The 27,903-nt window shown below is 38.7% G+C and overlaps 1 protein-coding gene and 1 pseudogene across 2 annotated transcripts in view; one reads left to right on the forward strand and one right to left on the reverse strand.

Annotated features, from left to right (window-relative positions):
• Positions 1–2,217: 2,217 nt before the first annotated feature.
• On the reverse strand, positions 2,218–9,872 carry LOC127443529 (quinone oxidoreductase-like protein 1; annotated as a pseudogene).
• A 3,253-nt stretch (positions 9,873–13,125) lies between these two features.
• LOC127443524 (intersectin-1-like) overlaps positions 13,126–27,903 on the forward strand; it is an 89,756-nt gene continuing 74,978 nt past the window's right edge. For both annotated transcript variants that reach the window (XM_051702207.1, XM_051702208.1), the window contains exons 1-2: positions 13,126–13,288; positions 25,970–26,033. In XM_051702207.1, coding sequence (XP_051558167.1) covers positions 26,006–26,033 — 28 coding nt within the window. In that variant the 5' untranslated portion in view covers positions 13,126–13,288; positions 25,970–26,005. The remainder of the gene's footprint in view (positions 13,289–25,969; positions 26,034–27,903) is intronic.

A 27,903-nucleotide genomic window follows, 5' to 3' on the forward strand; every position in this document is an offset into this window, starting at 1 on the left:
AATATGTTTTCGTTTGGGGGAAAAAAGCATTGTTTCGCCACATTAAAGCCTCTAGTCCATACTTCTAAAATTTCGAAAACACTCTCCATAACAGCATACTTTGGAAATGGTGACTTTATGAAACAATGACGTAAATGAAATGGTATAAATAAATCCTTTATACTTTCTCTCTTCAACAGAAACCTGACCTTTGGGATGGATGGCCCTTCCTGGCGACTAATGTCTGCACTCCGATTACTCTCTGAAACCTGAGCAATAGTGAGAAATTCATATTCTAAACGCATCATTTGCGTGTATTGAATTTGGATAATGCAAAATACATTCCAATCCAGCTATTTCTGTAATATTTTTACATGCATGTCTTTTTTTATTTTTGGGACTCTATGATCAAGCAAAGTCATGCAATTCTTTGAACACCGACTGTCAATGCTGTCTGCAGTTGTAGCTGGAAGAGTGTCCTCTTGGGGTCAGCAGTGAGCCAGGACAGGGAGGAGTGGTGCATTAACTCTGCCCTAAAGCTTTGTCTTCAGAGAGGTTACTGCAATGTCAAAGCACTAGAGAGGGTGAGTCTAATTAAAATCTATTCATTTTTAACACCGTCTGTGTGTAATTAAGAACATTAAACCAATTATAGCCTAAGTCTTTTCATTTGTACAGCTATCACAGCTCAAACAGGGTACAGACCTGTCTCGCCTAGAACAGCTCAGTGTGGTGGAGAGCCTGAGACAAGAGGAGCAAAGGATTCTGGAACAAACAAGAGCAGTTCTACAAAACCTCCAGAGACAATAGTCACCGTGGTAACTGTTGGGCACCAGGAACTAGGGAGCCAGAAGCCTCATGCTGTTACTGCCAAGATCTAAACACAAGCCAAGACTGAGTTAAAAGCCAACAGATAGAGCTAACCAATGTACAACAGCCCTTAACCCAACCACCACCAGATTTGTAGCAAAGATGGAGCCCAAACAGACTTGATGGAATAGTTCACCCCAAAATAAAAATGCATTCAATATGAAATATTTTACTCACCTGCATGTCATTCCAACCCTGTATGGAATATTTTCAGCAAATAACAATTTAAATTTCAGCCTGTCTCTGCACACAAAGCTATCATGTGGCATCTGAAGACTTTGTCATTAACACTCACTGAGCACTTTATTAGGAATACCTGTACACCTACATATTTATGTGATTATCTAATCAGGCAATTGTGTGGCAGCAGTGCAATGCATAAAATCATGCAGATACAGGTCAGGAGCTTCAGTTAATGTTCACATCAACCATTAGAATGGGGAAAAAACTTTGATCTCAGTTATTTCGACCGTGGCATGATTGTTGGTGCCAGACGGGCTGGTTTGAGTATTTCTGTAACTGCTGATTTCCTAGGATTTTCACGTACAACAGTCTCTAGAGTTTACTCAGAATGGTGCCAAAAACATCCAGTGAGTGGCAGTTTTGCGGATGGAAACACCTTGATGTTTTGAGAGGTCAACAGAGAATGGTCAGACTGGTCCGAGCTGACAGAAAGGCTACGGTAACTCAGATAATCACTCTGTACAATTGTAGTGAGCAGAATAGCATCTCAGAATGCACAACACGTCAAATCTTGAGGCGGATGGGCTACAACAGTAGAAGATCACGTTGGGCACTTTATTAGGACCATAGTGTTCCCAATAAAGTGATCAGTGAGTGTAGACTACTTATTGGACTTTTAAGGTACTTTTTGGAGACAAAACTTCAATCTTTTCTCCTACTTCTTGGGAACTGTGCACGAAGTGGACCGGAAGTCAAGGGAACATTTAGGACAATGGGGACCTAACAGATATGAATCTCCTCTTCAAACCAGAATGAGCTACATGGTGAGGTTTTGGTAGATTGAGATTACTGATAATCATTTGCATACCTCCGAGCATAGTGATGCTAATTATAGGTCAGTATTGTCTGTCCTTTTCTACCCAGTGCTGTTGATATTAGTGGGCAAGAGAAACCAGATCAAATTATGCTGTTAATAATCCACTGGAAATGCTAGAATAGAGATGTATAGAATGCCAGAACTAGGCCAAAGTTCCTCAATGAAATGTTTACATTAGCGCATGCTGGTGCAAGAATTTTCAGATGTTTACTATTGCAAAATTATATATTTTGTGCTTTGTGATGCATCTATGTTTTTTATATTGATATGTACTACCACAGTAGGTCATTGAGAATTAGTGAGCTTGATTTCCATTTAAGATGGCTTTTAATATGCTTTAAATGTCTATTGAGACTGCAAACTGACAACGTACTGACTTAAACACACACACACACACACACACACACACACACACATGAGATTGAGATTTATAATTACTAAAATTTACAGATTTATGAAAAACATATTTTTGGAGTCCACTTCAAAGCTTGACGACTATCCTCTTTCTGACTTGCTTTCTCTGAACCATCTCCATAGAGACGGTGGCTTCATATAAAGGCACAGGTTTCTCCAAGAGTGGCCTGCACAGAGACAAAGGTCAAAATTCACAACATTTATATTTTATGATAGAACTGATTTTACACTCTTCCTCTCTGCTTGACACACTCAGGAACTCATTTATACAGCAATTTTCCTATGTTCCCATTCTTTCATTTTTAACCCTTAAATTGTGTTCCGGTCAAAGCTGACCGATTAACTATTTACTGAAAACTGACGTTTGTATAACACAGTTGGAATAGAAAATGTAGATAATTTTCATAAAAATTTATTGGTTTTATTTCACTTTGTTACACCTGTGGTGTTCCCGGTCTAAAGTGACCGGCCATTGGAAATTAATGGATTAGTCTAAAAAATACAGAAATATTAAGTGTTTTGGAGCATCCCAATCATTTAGATGAGCACATATTTGGATGTGTGTTTGCACACTCAAAGTCCTCGGACATGTGCACGCACACACATGTTGAGCGCCATTTTGTGTATCATCTTTCCATGTTCACACTTTGAGGAATATTTCAAGATCTAATTATCATATTATATGGTGTTTGGGCTTTGTGTTTGTAAGTTACAATATGTAATTGACTATGTTATATGTATGTTTCAGGAAGTAATATGGAAAAACTTGACAAAAAAACACTCTTGTTTATTATATTTATGTGGGGGGGGGGGGGATTTCATACACTAATACTCACTGCAGTTTGGCCTCTGAGTGAAACAAATTTGCTCATTGCATTTAACTAATTGAGACCTTTTCAACGATACATAATACATGGCTATCTCAACTTTTTTATGTTTTTACCAACTGTGATAACAGTTTTGCAAATTATGAGAACACAACAATTCTAATTTGTCAGCAAATAATTAAAAGGCATTATTTAAGAATTGTTAGGATCAGCTATATGCAATGGAAAGTCCAGATTCTATTCTGTTTAGATCAAGCTAGTGATTATTAATTTATTACATAATTATTATTATTTAAAAAAAAATCTGCAAGGAGTGCCACCATAAGATCAGTTCAATGAATCCTTCAATAATTTTTTTTTTTTTTCTCAAAAAAGAAGTTGACAAAAAGATCTAATGCAATATCTTGGGATAATAAATGCAAAATGAGAGATTTATTAACAATCTCAGTGGGCCGGTCATTTTTGACCGGGAACACAAAAGTTGTTAGCACAAACATACACAACACAAGGGTTAAATTCTTTCGTAAACACAAAATAAGTCTATCTTCTTTGTTCCACATTGCTCACCTGAAAGTCCCTGTGGAAAGCTTCTCCACCACATCTTTCATGATATCTGAGAGTGAGCAGACTGAAGGCAGATAACCCAATTACAGGCAGGAAGCCACATGTCCTGTACATTGTTAACAAGGTCATTCCAGTAGCCTCAGGTCCCAAACATATTAAATTGTCATGGACAGGCCATATGCACACTGAGGAAGCCACTAAGCTCATTGCAACATAGAATGACTACAGAAAAACAGCTCTGATACTATCGCTGTTCTTTATTTCACTGGAATGTAAAATGTTAGTGTTTATCTAAAGAACAGAGATCTGCCTAGATGGTATCAGAAAGTCTTTGTTGTATCTTGGTGAATATCACAAAATCTGTCTGGGTCATATTTAACCCCAAAATAAAAAAAATAATTATATTTTGCATTAAGAAAACCTTATTTTATTCTGGACTGAAACATGGTTCAGGCATTTCTGATAAACACAGCAAAGGGCATATACTTACTGCTTTGTAGTACAACTGCACTAATCAGAGAGCTCGGTTAAAGATTAATGAAGTTTATATTAAAAGATACGAAGATATCTGCCTTGCTTGGCACGGGACGCTGCCCACACCTCCTCATTTAGGAATGAGACAGACGCTGCCTTCAGGAAGAGTATATGGCTGTCCGGAGGGTCAAGCTTAGGAAAAAGGGTGAAAATTAATTAAAGGAATATTCCGGGATCAATACAAGTTAAGCTCAGTCAACAGCATTTGTGGCATAATGTTGATTTCCACAAAAAATTTATTTCGATTTGGCTACAGTGAGGCACTTACAATGGAAGTGAATGGGGCCAATTTTTGGAGGGTTTAAATGCAGAAATGTGAAGCTTATAATTTTATAAAAGTACCTACCTTGATTCTTCTGTTAAAACTCACATATTATTTGAGCTGTAAAGCTGTTAAATCATTTTTACAATCGTTTTACAGTTTTAGGGTTTGTTGATATTACATCGTCATGGCAACAAAGTTGTAGAACTGCTTATAACTTTACACAGAAAAGGTTAGTAAGTGATGTTATCACACTAAAATCATGTTAACATGCATATTGTTGATGTTTTGTGGCTATATTTTTGAAACAGTGAGTATTTTAATGTTTACGGATTGGCCCCATTCACTTCCATCGTAAGTGCCTCACTGATATCCAGATTTTTGCCTTTTTTTAAAGAAAAGGAGAGGCAAATCAAAATACATTTTTGTGGTAATCTTTTTTATGCCACAAATGCTGTCGATTGAGCTTAACTTGTATCGAACCTGGAATATTCCTTTAATTTCAAGTTTAGCTAATCAAGCAGTAGTTATCACGTTACCAATAATATTCTAATTCAAGTAAGAAATGATGTATTCAAGATGCATTATGAAGAGATAAGGAAGTTAAAACATGAAGGAGCCACGCACCTGTAAGTTTTGTTGAGTGGTGACCCAGCGACCTCCAACCGCAAGTAGGGTAATGAGGTCATGTTTATGCGGGAGATGCATCTGTGCTTCTTGCTCTTCCTCATAGAGTCTCACTGTTTCGAAGAAAGGCTCAAAATGACAAACAGCTAAGAGCAACGCTAGCTCAAAACTATAATTTCCACCCACTCCTTAACATGTACATGATAAATTCATAAAAAGCCCATCTAAGTTGACTATATTGAAATTGTTAGAAAAGTCTCTTAAAGTGATGGTTAACCTCCTGAATCAACGATGATGTCCACTCCAAGTCCTCCAGTCTCTTCAAGGCATGAGTCCACAAAGTCTTCCTTTGAGTCCCACACTCTGATCACTCGAGCTGAACAAAGAGAGATTTGAATTTATGCATTTGGCAGACACTTTTACTGCATTCAGAGTATACATTCTATCAGTTTCTATTCAGTATTGCTTGTGCAATTGCTCTACCATTTGTGCTACAGGAGATGCAGTTCAATACTGATGGACCATCAGCTGACTATTAAGTATTAACCAAAAAAAAAAAAAAAACACACTATGAGCAACACTCTGAACACACTAAGAGATTTCTGGCATACATAATAACTTACCTAAAACTGATTCCTGCACACCTTGAGCGAATGCAAGCAATAGCAGGAAGAAATAAGTTTAAGGAGTCAAATGCCGCCTCAAGCATTCACAGAAGTGAAAAGATTAGAGAAAAGGCATTTAGAGACAGTAAAATGTGACAAAACTGTTAATGTAAGAGAGTACAACAAAAGCAAAATCTAAAAGACAAAATGAAAACTGAGAGGAACACTGAAAATAAAAAGGACATTACAGCACAAATTTGAAATATGAGACTGTGGTGCCCATGCCCTCAACAACAAACAATAACTTTTACATTAAAAGGGATAGTTCCCCCAAAAATGAAAATTCTCTCATCATTTACTCACCCTCATTCCACCCCAGATGTGTATGAATTGATTTATTCTGCAGAACACAAAGATTTTTACAAGAATATTTCAGCTCTGTAGTTCCTTACAATGCAAGACAACAGGGTCCAAAACTTTGAAGCTCAAAAAGCATATAAAGGCAGCATAAAAGTAATCCATACAAATCCAGTGGTCAAATCTATATCTTCAGAAGCGATATGATAGGTGTGGGTGAGAAGCAGATCAATATTTAAGTCCTTTTTTTACTATAAATCTACTTTTAAACAACCCTCTTATTCGATAAGAGTTCTTCTTTTTCTGTTTTTTGGCGATTCGCATTCTTTGTGCATATCGCCACCTATTGGGCAGCGAGGAGAAAGAAAAAAGGGAAGGATAAGGAAAGGAAAATAATAAATAAATTATATTTGCACAACAGCCCAGTAGGTGGCGATATGCACAAAGAATGCGAATCACCAAAAAACAGAAAAAGCAGACCTCTCATCGAATAAGAGGGCTGTTTGAAAGAACATTTATCGTAAAAAAGGACTTAAATATTGATCTGTTTCTCACCCACACATATCATATCGCATCTGAAGACATGGATTTAACCACTGGAATCGTATGGATTACTTTTATTCTGCCTTTATCCGGTTTTTGAAGCTTCAAAGTTTTGGACCCTGTTGACCTACAGAGCTGAAATATTCTTCTAAAAATATTCGTTTGTGTTCAGCAGAAGAAAGTTATACACTGAGAATTTTCATTTTTGGGTGAACTATCTCTTTAAGTCTATTGCTGAACAGACAGGATACCAACGTGATGGCTTTTTGTTCAGGAAATGAGCTGTCAGATCAAATCTACTACAGTAAATGTGAGAGAATAAATAAACAAAATTTTTTTTCAAGATTACAAGAGATGTACACAATTTAACTCAGCAGCCTGACATTTAGGTTTATCTGGTGTTTGTCAGGGACTTTTAGATCAACTCATGCCTCAGTTGCATGAAATGGAGAATCACCACTCACAGTGTAGCAATAGCTCGAAAGCCAGGCTTGGGTTCTATCCAGAACTGACACTTCATGGGTCAAGTATCTTCCATACCATTCCTCTCCACAATGATTCAGTTGAGCACTCACCCACATTCGGCCGGAGCTCTTCCAAAAACTTCTGGTCCTTGGGGGACAAAGCTGTAGCCAGAACCTTCACACCATGATAGTGGGCGAGCTGAATGGCCACAACTCCAAAGGGCTGCATGCACGCAACACATGAAAGTTCACGATAACAGAATTCAGAAGATAACAGAAGTGATGTGAAAGACATGAAACTAGAAAAGCTATGTAGCAATCCTGTTGCCTGGGACAATGGTCAACAGTTGGTATATAGTTTAGCAGTCATTACACAAAAAATAATTGTCCACAGAATGCCACAATTTACCCATTAGAAGTGTCCCAGAAAGCTGTGTAATAATATGACACAACAAAAACGTCTTAATGAATAAAAATGGTAATAGGAAGAATCAGGGAGTGGTTGACCTGTTGACCCCTGCATAGATACCTACACTGGCCCCATCCAGCACTAGTAGAGTTTGACCCGCAGCCATCCGAGCCAGAGTGTGGAGAGCTGTGTAGGCCCTGAGACCATCTTTAATTGCTGCCACTGCATCAAACCAGCTCACTTTCTCAGGCTTCTGAACTGTTATTAAAATGTATAAATATGGAAAAGAAAAAGACACTTAAAGGAACAGTTCACCAAAAAATTTAAATTCTCTGATCATTTACTCACCCTCATGCCATCCCAGATGTGTCCGACTTTCTTTCTTCTACTGAACAAAAAAAGATTTTTAGAAGAATATCTCAGCTCTGTAGGTCCATACAATGCAAGTGAATGGGTCCAAAACTTTGAAGCTCCAAAAAGCACATAAAGGCAGAATAAAAATAATCCATACGACTCCAGTGGTTAAATGCATGTCTTATTTCCAATGGCAAGATGTACAGTGAAAAAGGAGTTATATTTTGGTCTTTTCTCTCCCAAAATCAATTGGATCGCTTCAGAAGACATGGATTAAACCACTGGTTTTATGCTGCCTTCGTGTACTTTTTAGAGCTTCAAAGTTTTGGACTCCATTCACTTGCACTGTATGCACCTTCAGACCTGAGATATTCTTCTAAAAATCTTAATTTGTGTTCTGCAGAAAAAAGAAAGTCATATACATCTTGGATGGCATGAGGGTAAGTTAATGACATTACCAAATTTTAGCGGCAGTTGAATGTCCCATTAGGTAGTTCATCTTTAAAGGTGATGTGCACAATTTTTTAAATGTTAAAATACTTTCTCGTATCCCAACTTAATATGCCGAGACAGCTATGAGTAAGCCATTTGTAAGTTGTTTACCCCTGAAAAGCGTAAACACTCTGGAACTTTAAAATTTGAAGAGGTACATATCTGTTTGTTATCCCAATGTTTGCAATTCTGCACAAATTACACACTTCACCTTTCAGGAACTAGGTAAGACTTCTGATTGGTATTCAGTATGAATAATACCTAAATTATATTCATCAATAAGCACCATGGAACACAGGCCAGACAGCTCAACACCCAGAGGTAGAATCCCTGAGAAGATATGCAAAAGTTTATTAGAACACAAACTACAAAACAGCATTTACTAAAAAAGAGAATCTAGAAGTTCTTACCAACAACCTCATCATCTGGCTGGAAAAATGTCACTTTGGGTCCAACTGGGAAAAAAGTACATGCATCACAGCAAATGTCTGTTTATTACTCTGCAGTAAATGTTTACAGCTTTAAATGGTCATGCAAATCTTGAAGAACTACACCAGCAATTTCCCTTCCAACCGGGACATGCTCCATTCCAAGCTTCAGGTCCACATACAGCTGAAAAATATGTGGATGCAAAGATTCTATTTAAAATGATATTGTATAGCAGTGAATTGTGGTTTTTGCCTTTACATTTATTTACTTAAAGGTGCACTCAGTCATTTGTTCCTGATTAAAAAACTTTTACTCCACATGAAATTAATAGTCATTTTGAAACATACAGTATGTATAAAATCATGACCAATCACATTAAAATGAAGACTCCAGTTGTATCCGTAACCTTATAAAAGTAGTTTTATTCTACATGGAGAGGGTCCCCTCATGGGTGCTGCCATGTTAGAATCACATGACCAGCTGAATACTACTCGCTTAATCTCAGTAACCGCCCTAATATTAAACACTATCACTAGTGGATTAAAATAATCATGGCTGACTGTGAATAGTGAGTTTCTACAATGGCATCTGTAACTGAAATGTATTGTGTTTGAATGATGCTGCACCCACGCCGCTAGTGTCAGTGTAAATCCAAGATGACAAATTCAAAGCATTACTGTGTGCACCTTTAATTGCAGTGCAATTGCATAGGGATCAAACTTGAAATCTATCAGCACATTAAATTATTAGACATAACCACAAGGTACAGTATTGTTCAAAAGAAACCCATCACCTTAAAATCAACAGGATTTAGTGCACAGCTTTTTACTAGAACTTTGACCTGATGGTCACCAATGTTAGTGGGTACATCCTGTAACAAAAAGCAAGATCAAACAAGTTGAAACAGGAAAATGTGCTGTGGATCATTTTTAATTCCAGATCTCTTCAGGCAAAAAATGGATATGTCAATGCATGCTGGAGAAAATGCTCAGTGCGCTCTCACCGTCTCCTGAGAGAGAAACTTCACATCCCCCTGGTCAGTTTACAATAACGTCCTTTCATGGCAATTCTTCCAATTTAAAAACACCTGAAATCAGATGGAACAGTCATGATTGAAGGATTATAGTAATATGCAAAACTACTGAAATATTGTTGTTTTAATATGAATGTAATAATCTGCAATACAAACCCAGCTCAAAAAAGTTCACCACGATTTCATGTGTGTGCAATCTCTTTTGTACGTGAACTCAGAGTTCAAATATAAGATCCAAATCATGCACCAATATACATTGTTCTTGCATACTAGCTAGGGGGCTACTTTTCTTCCTCATAACCCCTCTACGCATAACGTGCTTCCGTTTAAAGCGCCACTATGTTGTAATATCAGATTGCGTTATGCCAAATACTATATTTGCATTTATCAAGCTTTACAGTTGACTGCGGTAGGATTTTGTTCATTTCCTGACATGAGCCGTTCTGCGTGACGTATGTGTCGTCAGAGAAAATAGAAAGATACACACATAGAAAGGAAACAAGAGAAGTAGAGTTTGCCTTACAGCATCATCCTAAGGATTATGTTAGATAATCTCCCTAACGAAAATCTACAGTTGATGGCAAATTTGCCGCAAACTTGTAGAAATCAATGGGCGTTTCCAAACCAGGATGGGTGTTTCTAAACTAACCAATGAAAGTGGGGAATCACAGTGTAGAAATCAATGGGCGTTTCCAAACCAGGATGGGCGTTTCTAAACTAACCAATGAAAGTGGGGAATCTCAGTGTAGAAATCAATGGGCGTTTCCAAACCAGGATGGGCGTTTCTAAACTAACCAGTGAAAGTGGGGAATCACAGTGTAGAAATCAATGGGCGTTTCCAAACCAGGATGGGCGTTTCTAAACTAACCAACGAAAGTGGGGAATCTCAGTGTAGAAATCAGTGGGCGTTTCCAAACCAGGATGGGCGTTTCTGAAACTAACCAATGAAAGTGGGGAATCTCAGTGTAGAAATCAATGGGCGTTTCCAAACCAGGATGGGCGTTTCTGAAACTAACCAATGAAAGTGGGGAATCTCTGTGTAGAAATCAATGGGCGTTTCCAAACCAGGATGGGCGTTTCTAAACTAACCAATGAAAGTGGGAAATCTCAGTGTAGAAATCAATGGGCGTTTCCAAACCAGGATGGGCGTTTCTAAACTAACCAATGAAAGTGGGGAATCACAGTGTAGAAATAAGTGGGCGTTTCCAAACCAGGATGGGCGTTTCTAAACTAACCAATGAAAGTGGGGAATCTCAGTGTAGAAATCAGTGGGCGTTTCCAAACCAGGATGGGTGTTTCTAAACTAACCAACGAAAGTGGGGAATCTCAGTGTAGAAATCAGTGGGCGTTTCCAAACCAGGATGGGCGTTTCTAAACTAACCAACGAAAGTGGGGAATCTCAGTGTAGAAATCAATGGGCGTTTCCAAACCAGGATGGGCGTTTCTAAACTAACCAACGAAATTGGGGAATCTCAATGTAGAAATCAATGGCGTTTCCAAACCAGGATGGGCGTTTCTAAACTAACCAACGAAAGTGGGGAATCTCAGTGTAGAAATCAATGGGCGTTTCCAAACCAGAATGGGCGTTTCTAAACTAACCAATGAAAGTGGGGAATCTCAGTGTAGAAATCAGTGGGCGTTTCCAAACCAGAATGGGCGTTTCTAAACTAACCAATGAAAGTAGTGAATTTCAATGGTTTGAAACGGCCACTGATTGGGAAAAGCCAATTTTTGTTATTTCACATGTAAAAAGCTAATTTACATGTGAAAATAACGAGCTGCAAATTTGCAGCAATTTTGCGGCTAGTTTAGTTTTTGTAAGGGCAGTAGCATCTTTTGCTTGTAGCAGGGGCAGACTGGGAAGAGAAATCAGCCCTGGATTTGGAATTAAAATCGAAGACTCCCGGTTCTTCCAATGGCCGGTCCGCTCCTGATCCCACATCTTGTCCCTGGTCATGTCCTTTCTCTCCCTCCACTGTACTATATGATGAAATGGAAAAAAGGCACACACAAAATTTTATTAATAATAAAAATTAGACAATACAAGTCATGAGTTTGCGTCAAGGATCTAGAAATACTTCCCCCAAGCTCTTATTCCTTTACAGTGCCAATCCCGATAACACACATATAACTCTAAGATGTCTGTTTTAGAACTTTTCATCTGGAAAGCATCACAATCTAATTAACATCTGCTAAACATCTTAAAAAGATCAGATTTACAAACATTCTAAATCGTAAACATCTCAAAGACATCTGCTGAATGTCTTATTTACATCCGAGACATACTTATTGACATACGTCTTATAGATGTATTGCAAATGAGCAAACAGCGTTAAAATTGCGTCTTCCAGATGTAAACACACACATCAGATAGACGTCTGGGTGATGTACTGGGTATGTCTCAGATGTCAATAAGACATTCAAAAGATGTCTTTGAGTCATTTAGAATGTTTGTAAATCTGATCTTTTTAAGATGTTTAGTAGATTTTAATTAGATTGTGATGCTTTCCAGGTGAGAAGATCTAAAACAGACATCTCGGAGATGTACGTGTGCTATCTGGGGAACAGATCTGTGTTTATGATGTGGTTTCATAATATCGCACGTACCTCACCCAGATGTCTTTTTGATGTGTGCTTTACATCTATTTTTTTAGGTTGTTTGCGCATCTGCAATACGTCTATAAGACGTTTCCTCGCGGATGTCAATAAGACATTCATCAGATGTTTTTAAGATGTTTAGCAGATGTTAATTAGAATACGCTGCTTTCAAGATGAAAAGACCTAAAACACATCTCGGAGATGTACGTGTGCTATCTGGGATGTGACTGCATAAGATTATTTAATTCTGTCGCTGTATACATTTTACTATTTATAGATTCACATAGTCGTGTGTTTCATTAATAAATGTCCCCTATATGCCCAAATATCCCCTATTAGTAACATCCTGACTGATTTGAATGAGGTTCAAATGGAGATTCTGCTTTCTGTGCCCCCTAGAGGAGGCCACATTTTTTAGCCATCATATTTAGAGCTATAAAACGTACCACTTTGTTTAAACATAAAACATTGTATGTATAATAACAGCAAATATCATTTGAAGTGATGCATTTGGATATGTGTAGTTGTAAAGACGTTGTAGAGACAGCAAACGTAAGAGATATCACATTTTCCTTAAGTTTGTGAGGCGAAACAGTTTATCTAGGCCGCATTGCGCCCCCTGTCTTCAGTACTAATTCAGACTCAGATGCCTGAATGACGTTTGTACGTTTCATTTTCCTCCTTTTTTACTTCACTACCAGCGAAGCTGTTCGGAGGAAGCGAGGAGCCTGGAGGAGCAAAGAAAGAAGCCTGGGATTTATCTCGCCTTTTAAAATAAGAAGGAAGAGACCTCCGCCTCTTATCCCATGTTCCTCTAGTTTATATCTCCACAGAGTGCTTGAGACATGATGGAAACTGAACGATGAGGTAAGAGTGTTCGTGTGTCGCGGGCCGATTGTCCTCTTTTTTGACAGTGACTGCGGCCGCTGCGCGAGCGAGTCATCAGCGGAATTTCAGAGCGCGCCTCGCGCTAGTTCAGTGATATATTCGCTCGCGCAACAGTCACTTTAACGTTCAGTTTACCTCTGTAACTATAGTAATACTTTCAATACTCGTTTATTCGCGAAAAGGGGCTTATTTAAGCCCTCTCTCTCTCCATGCAGAGATTGCAGCTAAACCCCTGCACTGATTTAGTGGTTCAGTTAGCACACCGGCTAACGGCTGCTGGTGTGTTTATGAGTGACAGCAGCTCGAATATTGAAGTCATGTGGATTTGTGGTAAAACTCGAGGATATAGTGGGGGGTTTAAATTGGACGCGTGACGTGCTGAGGTAAATGTGTGTTAAATTTAGGATGCAGTAAAAGTGAGTAACAGCCAACGTGCTGGTGTTGCTGTGAGATGGAGATGGAGATGGAGATGCAGATGCAGATGATAAAGATACCCTGATGGGGCAGTTTCAACACCAGCAGCCACATGCTGACCACTGCTTCTCTCTTATCTTCACTGCATGTGTATATAGCTGCAGGTCTCTAATCTCGGGTGTGCAAGGTAGCAGCATCTCTCTCATCTCTCCACATGGCTTCAGGTATCAATAAATGCACATGTGCGTGCATGACTACAGCTCTGTCATTTTCATACACGAATGGTCCTGTATGCTCATATGTGTGGATGCTGGCCTGGAGAATCAGAAAAACAGAAGTTCATTATCCTCTTCTTCTTATGTCTGGAGAAAGGTGGATAGGGCTGTTTCGCCTTGAATTTGGGTGACAGTCAGGGTATGAAATTCACTTTTTTGCCCACCAGACACAGTGGCTGTTCAATACCCAATTATTATAATTTTTTTTTAACAGCCACTTTGATTTTATATACTTCTATACACACACACACACACACTACTTTTTGAATTCTGATAATTTTGCAATATACAAACAGAGGCTAAAGAGTGAACAAGCACAGAAGAGAAACTTCTTGTTCAAGCATCATTAATGAGCCATTGCATGTCATTTGCTGTGTTAGGTAACGCACACTGTCTGGCCAAAAAAAAGTCTTTAGCTTTGATTACGGCGTGCATTCGTCATGGCATTGTTTCGAGAAACTTATGCAACGTCACAACATTTATTTCCATCTAGAGTTGCATAAATTGACGACGGGATTGTCGAACCACTCTGTAAAGTCTTCTCCTGCACATCCTAAAGACTTTCAATGGGGTTAATGTCAGGACTCTGTGGTGGCCAATTCATGTGTGAAAATGATTCCTTATGCTCCCTGAACCACTCTTTCAAAATTTGAGCCCGATGAATCTTTGCATTGTCCTCCTGGAATATGCCCCATGATCTTTTTCCATTGCTCCACAGTCCAATCTTTATGCTCCCTAGCAAATGTAAGTAGTTTTTTTCCGATTAGCCTCACTAACAAGTGGCTTTCTTGTGGCCACACAGCTGTTTAACCCCAATCCCGTAAGTTCTCGTCACATTGTGCGTGTGGAAATGCTCTTACTTTCACTATTAAACATAGCCGTGAGTTCTACTGTCGATTTTTTTTTTTTTACGATGTGACTTCAAGCATTTTAGTGATCTCCACTATACTTCCAGGTTTTAATAATGTATCACTCATGTGCCTACAACAATGAAAACCATTCACACGTCTGCCCAAAGTAAGATATGTCTATCATCGTTCTTTTGTCTGTATTCTGCCAAACAAACATTATTTTATACATCCATCTTTGCAGTAGTGTCAGTCATCATAAATTACAATAACAGAGTGTAATCGGCTCATATTTGGCCGCTTGGCGTGTCAATTTCAAACCCTGGTGACATTGTGTAAACACTTTTGGATTGTTGGGTCTTTACGGACTCTTAAGAAAAATGCAGCTGGACCTTTTGGCCCGTGTCATAAACATGGTTAGAAATGACATGATGGTGAGTAAATTATGACGGAATTTTATGTTTTTGGTGAACTGTCCCTTTAAGTGCATAAGCTCAAGTGGAGTTTATTGTTAGGCCATTTAGTTCATGAGTCATTAGAGGCTGTTTTCTGCAACCTCAAGTTTATCTGGCCACTTTCTCTCCCTTTCTCTCTTTCATCCATAGATTCACTCTGGTTTTATCCCCCATCCCCCACAGGTGTACAGCAGAGATTTAGTCTGGGGTACGAGATAAAAGGGATCTCCAATCCACCGTGCACAGCTCGGCAGTCTCAGCGGGATGTATGATAGGCCAGCTCTGTGTGTATGGCTAGTCTTTTTTTTGTTCACCGCTGATATCTGTACTGCCCTTTTGCTGCTCACTTTGAAATGTGTTTTTCTTTGTACGATCGTTGTCTCAGATGCAGCTTTTTGTCTGGATAATTAGGTTAACAGGAAGAGGGAGGGACCCTCAATCTTTCACCCCCAATGGTCTGCTCCATTAGGCCTGAATAATTTCTGTCATTCCTGTCTGTCTTTTGCCTGACAAGAATTTTCCCTGCACCTTTAGCATGGCTATGTATTCACAGATGCATAGTTATTCTTTGTGAACACTGGTCTTCTTGAGTAGGGGTGACTGCTCTTCGTTCTTTGTTTTTTGGTTTTTTGGAATGCAATATTCATTATAAAATAAAGAATTTATAATACACAATTTTGGAAGGAAATTGTAATGGGTGCTTGCCAATGCAAACCCCACTGCCACAATGCTAGGATGTTGTTTGTAGTTGCCAGGGTGTTGCTATGTGGTTGCTAAAGTGTTCTGGGTGGTTGCTAAGTGGTTGCATGCAAGATATAAATTGCATCCCTCCTTCAATGTTTTATTGCCTAACAGGAAATCGTAAGTGTCATCACTTTAAGTACCAGTAATGGCACACCTCTCGTTAACAAGCTGCATGGCTTACAGTATGTCATATGCATGTATGACATGATGATAGTAAATAGGGAAGCTTGCCTTACAGGATGTTCGGGGTCAGTACAAGTCAAGCAACAGCTTTGGTTGCATAATGTTGATGGAAAAAAACAACAAAAATGTAGACACATCCCTCGTTTAAAAAAAAAAAAAAAAATTGCGGTTAAAGTATGGTACTTACAATGGAATTGAATGGGGCTAGTCCATAAATATTAAATTACACACTGTTTCAAAAGTATAGCCACAAGGTGTAAGCATTATACTTGTTAACATGATTTTAGTATGGTCAAATTAGGGATTTACCGGTGTTAAAGAGTTTACCATATAACGGTATATCAGCATAATGTCATCATGACAACAAAGCTGTAATATTGGTTGTAACTTCACACAGAAGGTAAGTAAGTTGAACTGGGTAAAAAATATAGATTTTCCAATGCATTGCAAAAAAAGTTTTGAACGATATTGATTCTTAAATCCTAAGATCGATCTTTTACTACATGGGCTACTCTCTACAATGCAAGTAAATCGCTCACATACTGTATTTTGTGACCAAATTCTGCGCTATGCGACTAAAAATGTCTTTGATTAGCTACTGACAGCTGTATGTTCAGATTTCACTCATCAGTGAGTGAGTAGTATATTGCCGTGTGTTAAGAGTTAGTTTTATTGGGGCCTGGGTAGCTCAGTGGTAAAATACGCTGGCTACCACCCCTGGAGATCGCTAGCTTGCTAGTTCGAATCCCAGCGCATGCTGAGTGACTCCATTCAGGTCTCCTAAGCAACCAAATTGGCCCGGTTGCTAGGGAGGGTAGAGTCACATGGGGTAAACTCCTCGTGGTCGCTATAACGTGGTTCGTTCTCGGTGGGGCGCGTGGTGAGTTGAGCATGGTTGCCGCGGTGGATGGCATGAAGCCTCCACACGCGCTATATGTCTCCGTGGCAATGCGCTCAACAAGCCACATGATAAGATGCGTGGGTTGACTGTCTCAGACACGGAGGCTACTGGGATTTGTCCTCCGCCACCCGGACTGAGGCGAATCACTACGCGACCACGAGGACTTAAAAGCACATTAGGAATTGGGCATTCCGAATTGGGGAAAAAAAAAGAAAAAAAAAAAAAGAGTTGTTTATTTTTTGTCCAAAGACGAGATCCACACAGAAACTGTTTGTCATGAATAATCTCTCTTTTAATATCCTTTTTGTTCATTACAGTCAATTGTTGATCAAAAACAACACAAAACAAAATAGCACGGATGAGGTAAAGAAGCCGGTCGAGTCCTCTTTTGTTAATATACACTCATTTACAGATGATTACAGCACAGATTTTTAGCATGTGTTCTACAAATCGATGTAAATAGTATAAATTGTGCATTAAACAATAAACTTAAAAAAATATAATATATGCAATCATATTTATGAATGGAATACATTTTTTAAAAGCTAAAATGTGATCAAAATGATGAAAAAAATAAAAAATAAATTTAAATAAATATTTTTGAAATGTACCTAGTTAGAAGGTCCCCTGTATAATTAACAGCATTAGCTGTCTTTCACATTTAAACACAATGGACATTATAACTGAAATATACCCATAAAAAGGATTTGGAATTGAGAGCTTGTAAGTCGAAATCGAATAGGGAAATCTGTATCAATACCCAGCCCTATTAGTAAGCAATGAAGATCCAAAAATCATGTTAACATATATAATGTTTATGTCTTGTGGCTATACTTTTGAAACAGTGTGTATTATAGCATTTATTGACTAGCCCCATTCACTACCATTGTATAAGTAAACAAAGGAACGAGTCCAAATTATTTTTTGTATTAATCAACATTATGCCACAAATGCTTTCGATTGACCTTAACTTGTATCGAACTTGAAACATTCCTTTTACAAGCACCACTAACTAGCCTTTTTGCCACTTTAGTTACAAACACACATTCTTTAATTATTAGTTAACACACCGGTAGTTATAGACCAGCATGTCTTTTTTATTTGCATGTCTTCTTGCACAGAGTGGTGACTGTAACCTCGTCTTCACATCACAACAATACAGGCTCTCTTCCGGAAGCTGTCATATTCAGTCTGATGGATAATTCTTTTTCTGTATCGGCTCATATTCTGCTCTGACGAAACCAGCAAAAGTCATTGAAGATCAGCTATCTGCATGCACTGTTATAGCTGATCTGTTTTGCCGACCTCAGCTGCAGAGAAAGCACTTCTGTTTCTTGTGTTTATGGCCTTTCCGAACTACTTAAGAATGGAACAAATGATCTAAGATCAGATGTTGGACTGTGGGTTTTAACTTTGAGAAAAGGTTGGGGTGCTCAGAGATCAAACCGACTCCTTTATTAGAATAGCAGTGTAGAACTAAAGAAACAATTGCAAAAACATTGTATAGGTGCTTCAGTGTTTTATGAAAGAACGGTTAGGACAATTTATCATCAGTGATGATGAAAGCTTGGAGTTGGGTTTCATTTAAAGATGGATTCATCTGCCTGGGTGGGGTACATCTTTTTTGGGATTTGTTCAGTAGTGAATGTAACTTTGGGGGGTGTCAGTTCTACCACAAGCATCTGAATATCATCTGAATGCTCTGCGTCTTTTTGGAAAGCTTGCAGCGAGGTTGACTCTCACTTCTTTGTCTGTCATACCCTTGAAGAAATATCAGCATCTCTGCAGTAGTTTGGTTGATGTTGACAGAGTTGAACTTGCATTCATTCTGCAGCTCTTCAAATGACTGGTTGTGCAGTGAAAGTGACCTTTGGGGAGCTTGTAGAAAACTGTTCTTGCTCTTTGCTCGGACAGGGTTTTAGTTGTCTTGCAGTACACTACAGTACACTAGTCAAATCCAAACACTATCCAGGACAGACTGTTATGCTTTTGTGAGGAATGCAAAAACGTGTGTGGGTGCGTCTGGCTGTGTTGTGCTCATGGACGACCCCAAGCAGTCTTGGAAAGAATTTAGACGCGTGTGTGTGGTAAAAAAAAAAAAAAAAAAGACTATGGAGCCAAATGACTCTTTAGTTGCAATTACAGATTTGCTCAATTTAGATGGCTGTTCTAAAATGTCTCAAAAATGTTACTGTGATGGGGCGGCCCAGACACTAGGGCTGGGTGATGATACAGATTTCTCAATTAAATTCTATTCTGAGTCACAAGCTTTCGATTCAGTTCAATATCGATTCATATGAGTGCATTTCTCTTACAGTGTCTATTTTGCTTACATTTGAAAATATTCATTAATTTTATTCATTTTTCATCAAATTGGTCACATTTTAGCTCTTGAATTTTTTTTAAAATTCTGTCTATTCCATCAATTAATGTCTTTAAATTGCATATATTATGTTGAATATATATTTTTGTTAAATTTTTATTGTGTACTTGCGTAATTTTTACTATTTACAAGTGTTTACATTGATATGTAGAACACATGTCTCTTTAAGACTAACTGCATCAGCTAGTAAGCGCATATAACGAGAGATGACGTGCATAGTTTATTTAGCGCATCCATGTGTGTTTAGAATTAATTGTTTCGTTTTTATTTTATTTTTTTATTTTTATTTTTTTAAAATCAACAACTGACTAAAAAACAAAGGATATTAAAAGAGACATTATTCAATAACATATGAATCCGTGGATCTCTTCTTTGGACACACAGAATGAGTTCAACCAAACTTTTACTCTGAACACGCAGTGAAAGGACCTCTGTTCTAATAACGTATTCTCCACTATACTACTGTCACTGGTGAGTTAAATAATTTACTAGCCAGTGGCTAATCATAGACATTTTTAGTCGCATATCGTGAGATTTGGTTGCACATATGAGTGATTTACTTGCATTATAGAGGGTTGCCACATAAAGTGAAAGATATATCTTGGGATTTAAGAATCGATATCAGGATCGTTCAAACAACGATCACGATGCATCGGTAAATCAATGTTTTACCCAGCCCTACCAGACACAGCGAGTCCAAAATTAAGTGAATCCCTGATGCAGTTTATTGTATAATCCCAATTATAACCAGAACAAAACAAGATTTGGTACATAATGCAGGACTTTTAATTATAAACAAGCCAAAAATACATCAAGGACTCTTATTTTTAAGTGTCTGCACTTCCAGTTGTGAACTCACTGACTGCTGATTCGCTGATGATTCAAACTGCTACTTTTTCAGCTTATTAAAAAGACTGTTCAAAAGAGTAATCTGTTCGCAAATCAGACATCAAAGCGTAAGCAGCATCATGGCGCCAGTAGCTATGTTTCCATCAATTTTGTTTTATGCACATTTTGGGATATCGCATAAAAACTGCTGGATGGAAACACCAAGATGCGAATAAAATCTCCAAAATGCGTATAAAAAATGTATACTCTCGCTTGAGGTGGATACAATTTTTATTTGATAAGAAGAAATGCGCATAAACTATGATGGAAACACAGTTACCGAATAAACTCCTATTGAATTTGTTAGGAATAAAAGTTGCGCATCAAAACATGTGACTGAAAAACTCGTTCATAACTGGACTAACCAGCGGACCAATCATCGCATCTGAAATGCTGCTCTGGTCATCCTAAACTAACAGTGTCTAGAAAATCCAAACCCTACAAAGAGTTTGCAGAGCAAATAAGTCGAAAACAAACTTGAACTGTACTGAAGAGAAGGTTTATTGACACTTTTGTAGAAAGAAATATCTTATAGATCTGCACGGTATAGTCATAAGCACTCCCAGAAGTGTGTGACGCGCTGTTGCTGCCAAACATGAGACATTGTTTTGCCGATAATATGGTTTTTCGCATAAATTAAATTCACAACTTGGATGGAAACATTGTTAACTGATTTAATCAAAGTATTTTAAAAGAAGAGAAAAATGGGGACCTGGGTATTCAGCGAGTATTGACGCTGACTACCACCCCTGGAGTCGTGAGTTCGAATTCAGGGCGTGCTGAGTGACTCCAGCCAGGTCTCCTAAGCAACCACATTGGCCCGGTTGCTAGGGAGGGTAGAGTCACATGGGGTAACCTCCTCGTGGTCGCTATAATGTGGTTCTCGCTCTCGGTGGGGCGCGTGGTGAGTTGTGTGTGGATGCCGCGGAGAATAACTTGAAGCCTCCACACACGCTATGTCTCCGCGGTAACTCGCTCAACAAGCCACGTGATAAGATGCGCGGATTGTCGGTCTCAGACGTGGAGGCAACCGAGATTGGTCCTCCGCCACCCGGATTGAGGCGAGTCACTACGCCACCATGAGGACTTAGAGCACATTGGGAATTGGGCATTCCAAATTGGGGAGAATAATAAAAATAAAAAATAAGAAAAATAAACCTCTTCTTTACCAACTCTAGCCATTATCTTACCCCAAGTACGATCAATAATAATAACGATGCTTGCCTTATCAAGCAGCACTAATGAATATGTAAATCAAGCCTAGATAAAAATTTATCTAGACATGTCTTGAACTCTCAACCCAGATTTGTCTCACCTAGTGATAGCATTCCAATCCTATGACACCACCCCATTTTGTCCGCCCTCTCTGGGGTATGTTCTGATTCAAAGCGGGCGGGTCTGGATCTGGATCTGGATCAGTGAGGCTGGTAATGAATAAGAGTAAAACTAAACTTGACTGAGACGTGCAGATCCTCTCAAAACATTGGTTTGTTGGTGTTTCTAGTGTTTTCCGCGCAACGTTTCCCTTTCCTGGGCTTTCATTCAGATCGTCAGTGTTTGAGAGCATTGTCCTGAGGAAATGCTTCATTAGAATCAGAAAAGGGGTGACGGGTAAAAGTAGGTCAAATACTCAGACACACACACACGTACGGTCATTAGTAGGGCCATGACAAGGGCCAGATCTACTGTGTGACAGTGTCACTAGCTTTGCAGTGTTTGACACTGCTCTCTGCCAGTGAGTGTAAGAGAGAGTTAAATGGATGTTTTCAGTATTGAGTCAAGCTTTCTGTGGAGGGCTTAGTCCTCCATCTTGAGAAATACCCCACTGTTTCAGATTAAACCTCAGACAGTACAAACACGCCTTAGTGGAAAATGGCATTCAAACAAAACATATCTGTGCAAATTAAAATACCACTTGTAATGTCTGGTACTGTCATGTCACAACACTTTTTTTTAGAGGCACACACACAACATAGAAACTGTTCTGTACAAATGGGACAAATTGTACTAAAACCATGCTTAAACACATGCAAATGAATACTTCAGATAGTAATTGTGCTCTTGTACATGCACATTTTCTAAATTAAACTGCTTAGTATTAAACCATTAGATCCCAAATGAAGCACATTGTTGCATCAGCATTTTTCTACAGTTTACAAGTGGGGTGATGTGAAGGGTGGGGCAGAGTGATGCAAAATGTGAGTGTGGAACATCCCAGTTTCCACATGCCTTCTGTTTCTGTCCTGCTCTCTGCTAGCCCTTCAGAACAGTTATTAAAGAGCACCTATTATGGTTTTTAAACATTCCTAATTTTGTTTTAAAGGTCTCATACAATAGATTTACATGCATCCAAGGTCAAAAAACACTTTAATTTGCTCATAATTTAAATTGCAGCATTACCTTTTTTTCCCAGTGTCAAAAAGGACTCGTTCAATGATCCGTTCTAAAGGATTCATTCTAAACTCCTCCTTTCAGAGAGCCTACTCTGCTCTGATTGGTCAGATGTCCCAGTATGTTGTGATTGGTCTACCGCTTAGTGTAGTGTTTGAGGGTGGGTCAAAGCTGTTCGCGAGCAGCCAATGAAGACCAGAGGCGGGTTTTTTGTTACCAAATTACGTAGGTTAATACAGGAAGTAAGTCTGGAATTAATAACTCATTTCAGGTGTTAAGAATTGGTTCTTTCTTTTGGGAGTTAATAACTCCATTTGTTGTGCACTTTGATTTTTGAAACTTTGCAGAATTTTTTACATTCACAAACACCTATATAACACACTACATGAAAGGTAATATTTGAAAAACCATAATAGGTGCTCTTTAAAACTGTTGGAGTTGAAATAACAGGAATGGTGTTTAAGTGTAACAATCTGCTTTCTGTTTTAGTTATTGATAACAGTCAAGAAAACGCTCTGTCCCCACTGGCGGTTTCAAGCATTTTCCAAAAGTTTCTCGTCCACAATGAAATGTTTGCAAACTCTTAAATCCCCTTACTGCACATGCGAAAGATCGCCGTTCCATATACGATGTGAAACGCAATTGTTCTCATGTTCCGCCTCCGGACAGCAATTCCGATTAAACTTCCTGTTGCCCTTGAAGGAATGCAGTGCGAAAGTTGTATAAAGTAACATTTATCTTTAACAACGCTATTAAAGTGAATATCGGGCACAACAATGCTACTACGACGTGGGCAGCCATCTTGATTGTTTTGGGATGAATGGATCACATGACGACAAATACGTCATCGTTTTCAGATATCTCAGTTTACCCTGTTCAAACTACAACGCAAAGACGGCGTTTTCAGATTTATCCACTTGGAAGAGCATTTTCAAAATTCTCAGTTTACGCTGTCAAAAATGCCTTCATAGTGTGAACAGAAGGCCTTGAAGATGTGTTTTCAGATGAAAGCGTATTAGTGTGGATGTGACCTTAAATGACACCCTCATATCGTTTCAAACCTGTATGACCTTCTCTGCCATAAATTAGTCCACACAACGGGTGTGTTATATTGGAAGTTTTCTGAAGCCATACAATAGTTTTGTGTGAAGAACATCCCAAAATTTGGGGATGGGAATCTAAGGAATTTAACGATTATGGTTATGATTCCTCTTGACAATTCTGGTTCCTAATGATTGGTTACATTACCGATTCTTTTAGTACTTCTACAGTAACAGTTTTTATTTTGTTTAGAGTTGGACATGATGAAAGTCATAACTTGCACATCAGTAAGATTAATTTATTAACCACTCTGATTGATGTACAAGTGTTTTTGATTCTCGGTAGGTTTACAAATCGAGAACCTGTTCTTGTACAGAACTGGGTCTGTTAAAATGTGATTTTCATGACTTTTGGTACCGTTAACTGTTCCCAAGCATAGTCCGCATAGGCAGTTTTCAGACTGAACACCGTATGAAATATTGACATTATTTCCTCCAGTGCAATTCAGCAGCTGAGCTGGTTCTTTTTTATCTGCAACACAAAACATACAGCACTACACAACATTCCAGAGCAAATGACTCTTATGAGCCAGTTATTTTTAGCGCAACCAGCACAGTCCAATTCCGAACGAATGACTCTTAAGGCCCCAGCACATCTACGGAGAAGTGCTTTTTCGATCTTCGCTCAGAGCCAAGAGGAGTTCAAAACACCTGAGCAACAACATACTGTTTGTGAACATTCAGACATCCGCCACAATTCTGGGGGTACATTTAATTATGAGGACACTCAAGACTACATGTAAAACATCAACTAATATGACATTAAAATGTGTTATCAATTACTTTATGCCTCATTCTATGTGTAGAATTCACATGAGATCAGTAAAATATGCTTTTTTTTTTAACCACTCGATGAGGATTTTAAGTAATATACATGCGGTGGAAAATGCACAAAGCGTCTTGTTTAGTTGCTAAATTTGCACCAGCTCGCTAAAAACTGATATTAACTGACTGAACGCCTTGAACGGGAATTAGCTGCCGGCCTCAAGGTAGGTGGAGTTCCAGGTCACACCTACTGACGACGTGAACCAATGGCAGTGAGAAGATGTTTAGCAGTCGGTAAGAAGTTTTACTAAAATTTTGCCCAGGCGACCTGAAACAAACACAAAAACACCTTCTTTTTGGCTAAATTTTGTTCTAAATCACATCAATGTATTTCATTCTTTGATTTCATAGGAAGTATACTGTGTAGAAGTACTACAAAGAATTGTTAATGGATCCAATAGTCAGGAACCTGAATCATCAAGAGGAATCATAACCAGAATCGTTAAATTCCTTAGATTCCCATCCCCAAGTTTGGGGTGTTCCTCACACAAAACTATTGTATGGCTTTAGAAAACTTGCAATATAACACAATTTGTTGCTGTTGATTCACTTCTGACCTTTCACTATTTTAATTCTGGTTCCTTTAGCGATCGCAAAAGCATCATCAGCATTTTAGTGAGCGCTGTAATCTCAGAGCTGTTATGTACTGTGTGTTGTATTTATAAAACTCTTTCAGTTTGAGTTTTATTCAATCCCGCTGAGGGAGCAGTGAATTCCATTATGCATGTCAGGACGGGAAAGGAAGAAAAGGGGAGGAGGAACAGAAGGGAAGAGATAGGGCGAGCAGTCTGGCACTGATTAAAATATTTGGCCAAGGTGCCCCTGGGTGTCTCTGCTGGAGACGGTTTACGTGTGTGCACGTGAATTCTCCAGGACTGCGTTTACACAGCTGGGAGATAACTGATCCCATACTGAGGCCTTCAGATATCTCCTCCATCCTCCTGTTTCTCTCTCTTTCTCTGCCATAGTCTCAGGTTTGGTCTGCTATGGTTAGATGGGTCAGCTGTTTTGTGTCCTTGTGTGGCAGTGGGGTTACTTTTAAACCTGAATTACATCTCAACAAATCAGGGTTTTGTCTGTGTTTGAGTAAGAGAAAAAGAGGGAATTTGTTTTTGGGAGGTGCTTTCTGTTTTGTCCTTCCTCTCACAGTTAGGTGTCTAACTTCTTCCTCTCATTAGGTGTCTCAAGGCAGTCTCTTTTCCCCTGTTTAACTGTATAGTGATTTCTCATGGTGTCTTTATGCTGTGTTGCAGGAGTTTGCTGCTGGACGGCAGCTGACGGACTGAACCATGGCTCAGTTTCCCACGCCCTTCGGAGGTGAGAGCTGCTGCATGCCTTGACTGACTGTTGTGTGTTTGTGGGTGGATGAGTGTATGGAGGGGTGTGTTTTTGTGAGAGAGAGTGAGAGAGAGAGACAACCAGAGAATGAATTGGAGTGAGTCAGTGAATGTCTGAAAAAACTTTGTCTTCTGTTGATACATTGTTTTTCTGGTTTTTGCAAGCTTGTATATATATATATATATATATATATGTGTGTGTGTGTGTACAGGTTTTGCTATACTTGTGAGGACCAATTATTGAGAATCAACCTGTTCTGTGAGGACATTTCTGATTGTGAGGACCTTTTGGGTGGTTCTCACAAGGGAAATGGCTTATTAAATTGTTTTTTTTTGAAAATGTAAAAATGCAAAAAGGTTTCTGTGAGGGTTAGGTTTAGGGGTAGGGTTAGGGTTAGGGGATAGAATCTATAGTTTGTACAGTATAAAAATCATTATGTCTATGGAGGGTCCTCACAAGTATAGCAAAACCAATGTGTGTGTGTGTGTGTGTGTGTGTGTGTGTGTGTGTGTGTGATAGCTATAGTTTTGGGACCAATTTGCACCCAAAAGTGAGCTTAATCGGACAAACCCTTCCTTTGGGGACCTTTTGGAACGTCCTCATTTGGAAAAATTATCCATACATAAATAATGATTTTGAAAATTCTAATAATGCAAAAAGTTTTCTGTTAAGGTTAGGTTTAGGGTTAGGTTTAGGTGGGTTAGGGTTAGATTATAGTAATTATAGTTAGCTGTATATAAAACAGTAGAAGTTAATGGTCTGAGCAAACGTGAGTGTGTGTGTTAAATCAAGGTCGACCGATATATTGGTTTTACCGATTAATAAGCGGCGATAGTTGCTTTTTGGAACTAGTTCTGTTTTTGTTCCTCCGTGGACACAAAATTATAGTCCCTGGTGTATTTTGGGCTTGTTCATAGTTAAAAGTCCTGCTTTATGCACCAAGTCTTATTTTTTCCTGATTATTATTATTGGGATTTTTGTTGCACAATGAACTGCATCTGGGATTTTATTCATTTTGGACTCCTGTTGTCTATATACCTGTGCCCGTCACAGTAAGAAAAGACTGAGACATTTATAACATTCAATAAATTAAAAAACATATCGGCCGATTAATCTGTTATCAGAATTATCCACCAGCTTAGTTATCGTATCGGCAAATCCAATATCGACCTCTAGTGTTAATGTATTTTTAAAAGGGTAGTATAATATTCTCTGAGATGTTTTTCATTTTAACACTACAACATTTCGGTTGGGTGAATCTTTTGAAATAATGTCCAAACCTTTAAAAAAAAAAAAAAAGTACATTTAATTTTGTGACAGTTAAGCACATTTGACTGACTGTGTTTACATGAACATCAGAAAACGGCTTTTTGTGAGAAAGCAGGTTATTGCGAGAAAGCAGCATTCCCGTTTACATGCACTGTAAGCGGCGTACTCTTTACTCCCGTGTACATGCGGCTCGGTTGGTAAGCAGCTTTCTCTACAGCAACGTAATTTCCCCGTGACGCTTGTGTAAATAACAAACATGGTATTTGAGGAAGACTTTGCTATTTTAATCTCCATTGCTTCGCTTGTATTTCTAGATCATCGCAATTGCTCTCCGGGATACCCCCAGTGTACGAGCGTATATAAGCGAACATGAGGGACCATTGATATTTTACATTGGTGTGTATAAATGGGTATAGTTTATAGTGAATGTGCTTTTCCTACTGTAGTCCCAGAAATGTTGAATTATTTCCTCTGTGTTGACTTGTTGTTGGGCTCCATCCTACTCCTCAAAAACCTGTTAGAATGCCACTTATGTGATTACATGGCCACGTTAAGCTGCGTTATCCGAGAGAAACCTAGG

The sequence above is a fragment of the Myxocyprinus asiaticus genome, chromosome 7 (genome assembly GCF_019703515.2).
Source record: "Myxocyprinus asiaticus isolate MX2 ecotype Aquarium Trade chromosome 7, UBuf_Myxa_2, whole genome shotgun sequence".
Classification (NCBI taxonomy): Eukaryota; Metazoa; Chordata; class Actinopteri; order Cypriniformes; family Catostomidae; genus Myxocyprinus; species Myxocyprinus asiaticus.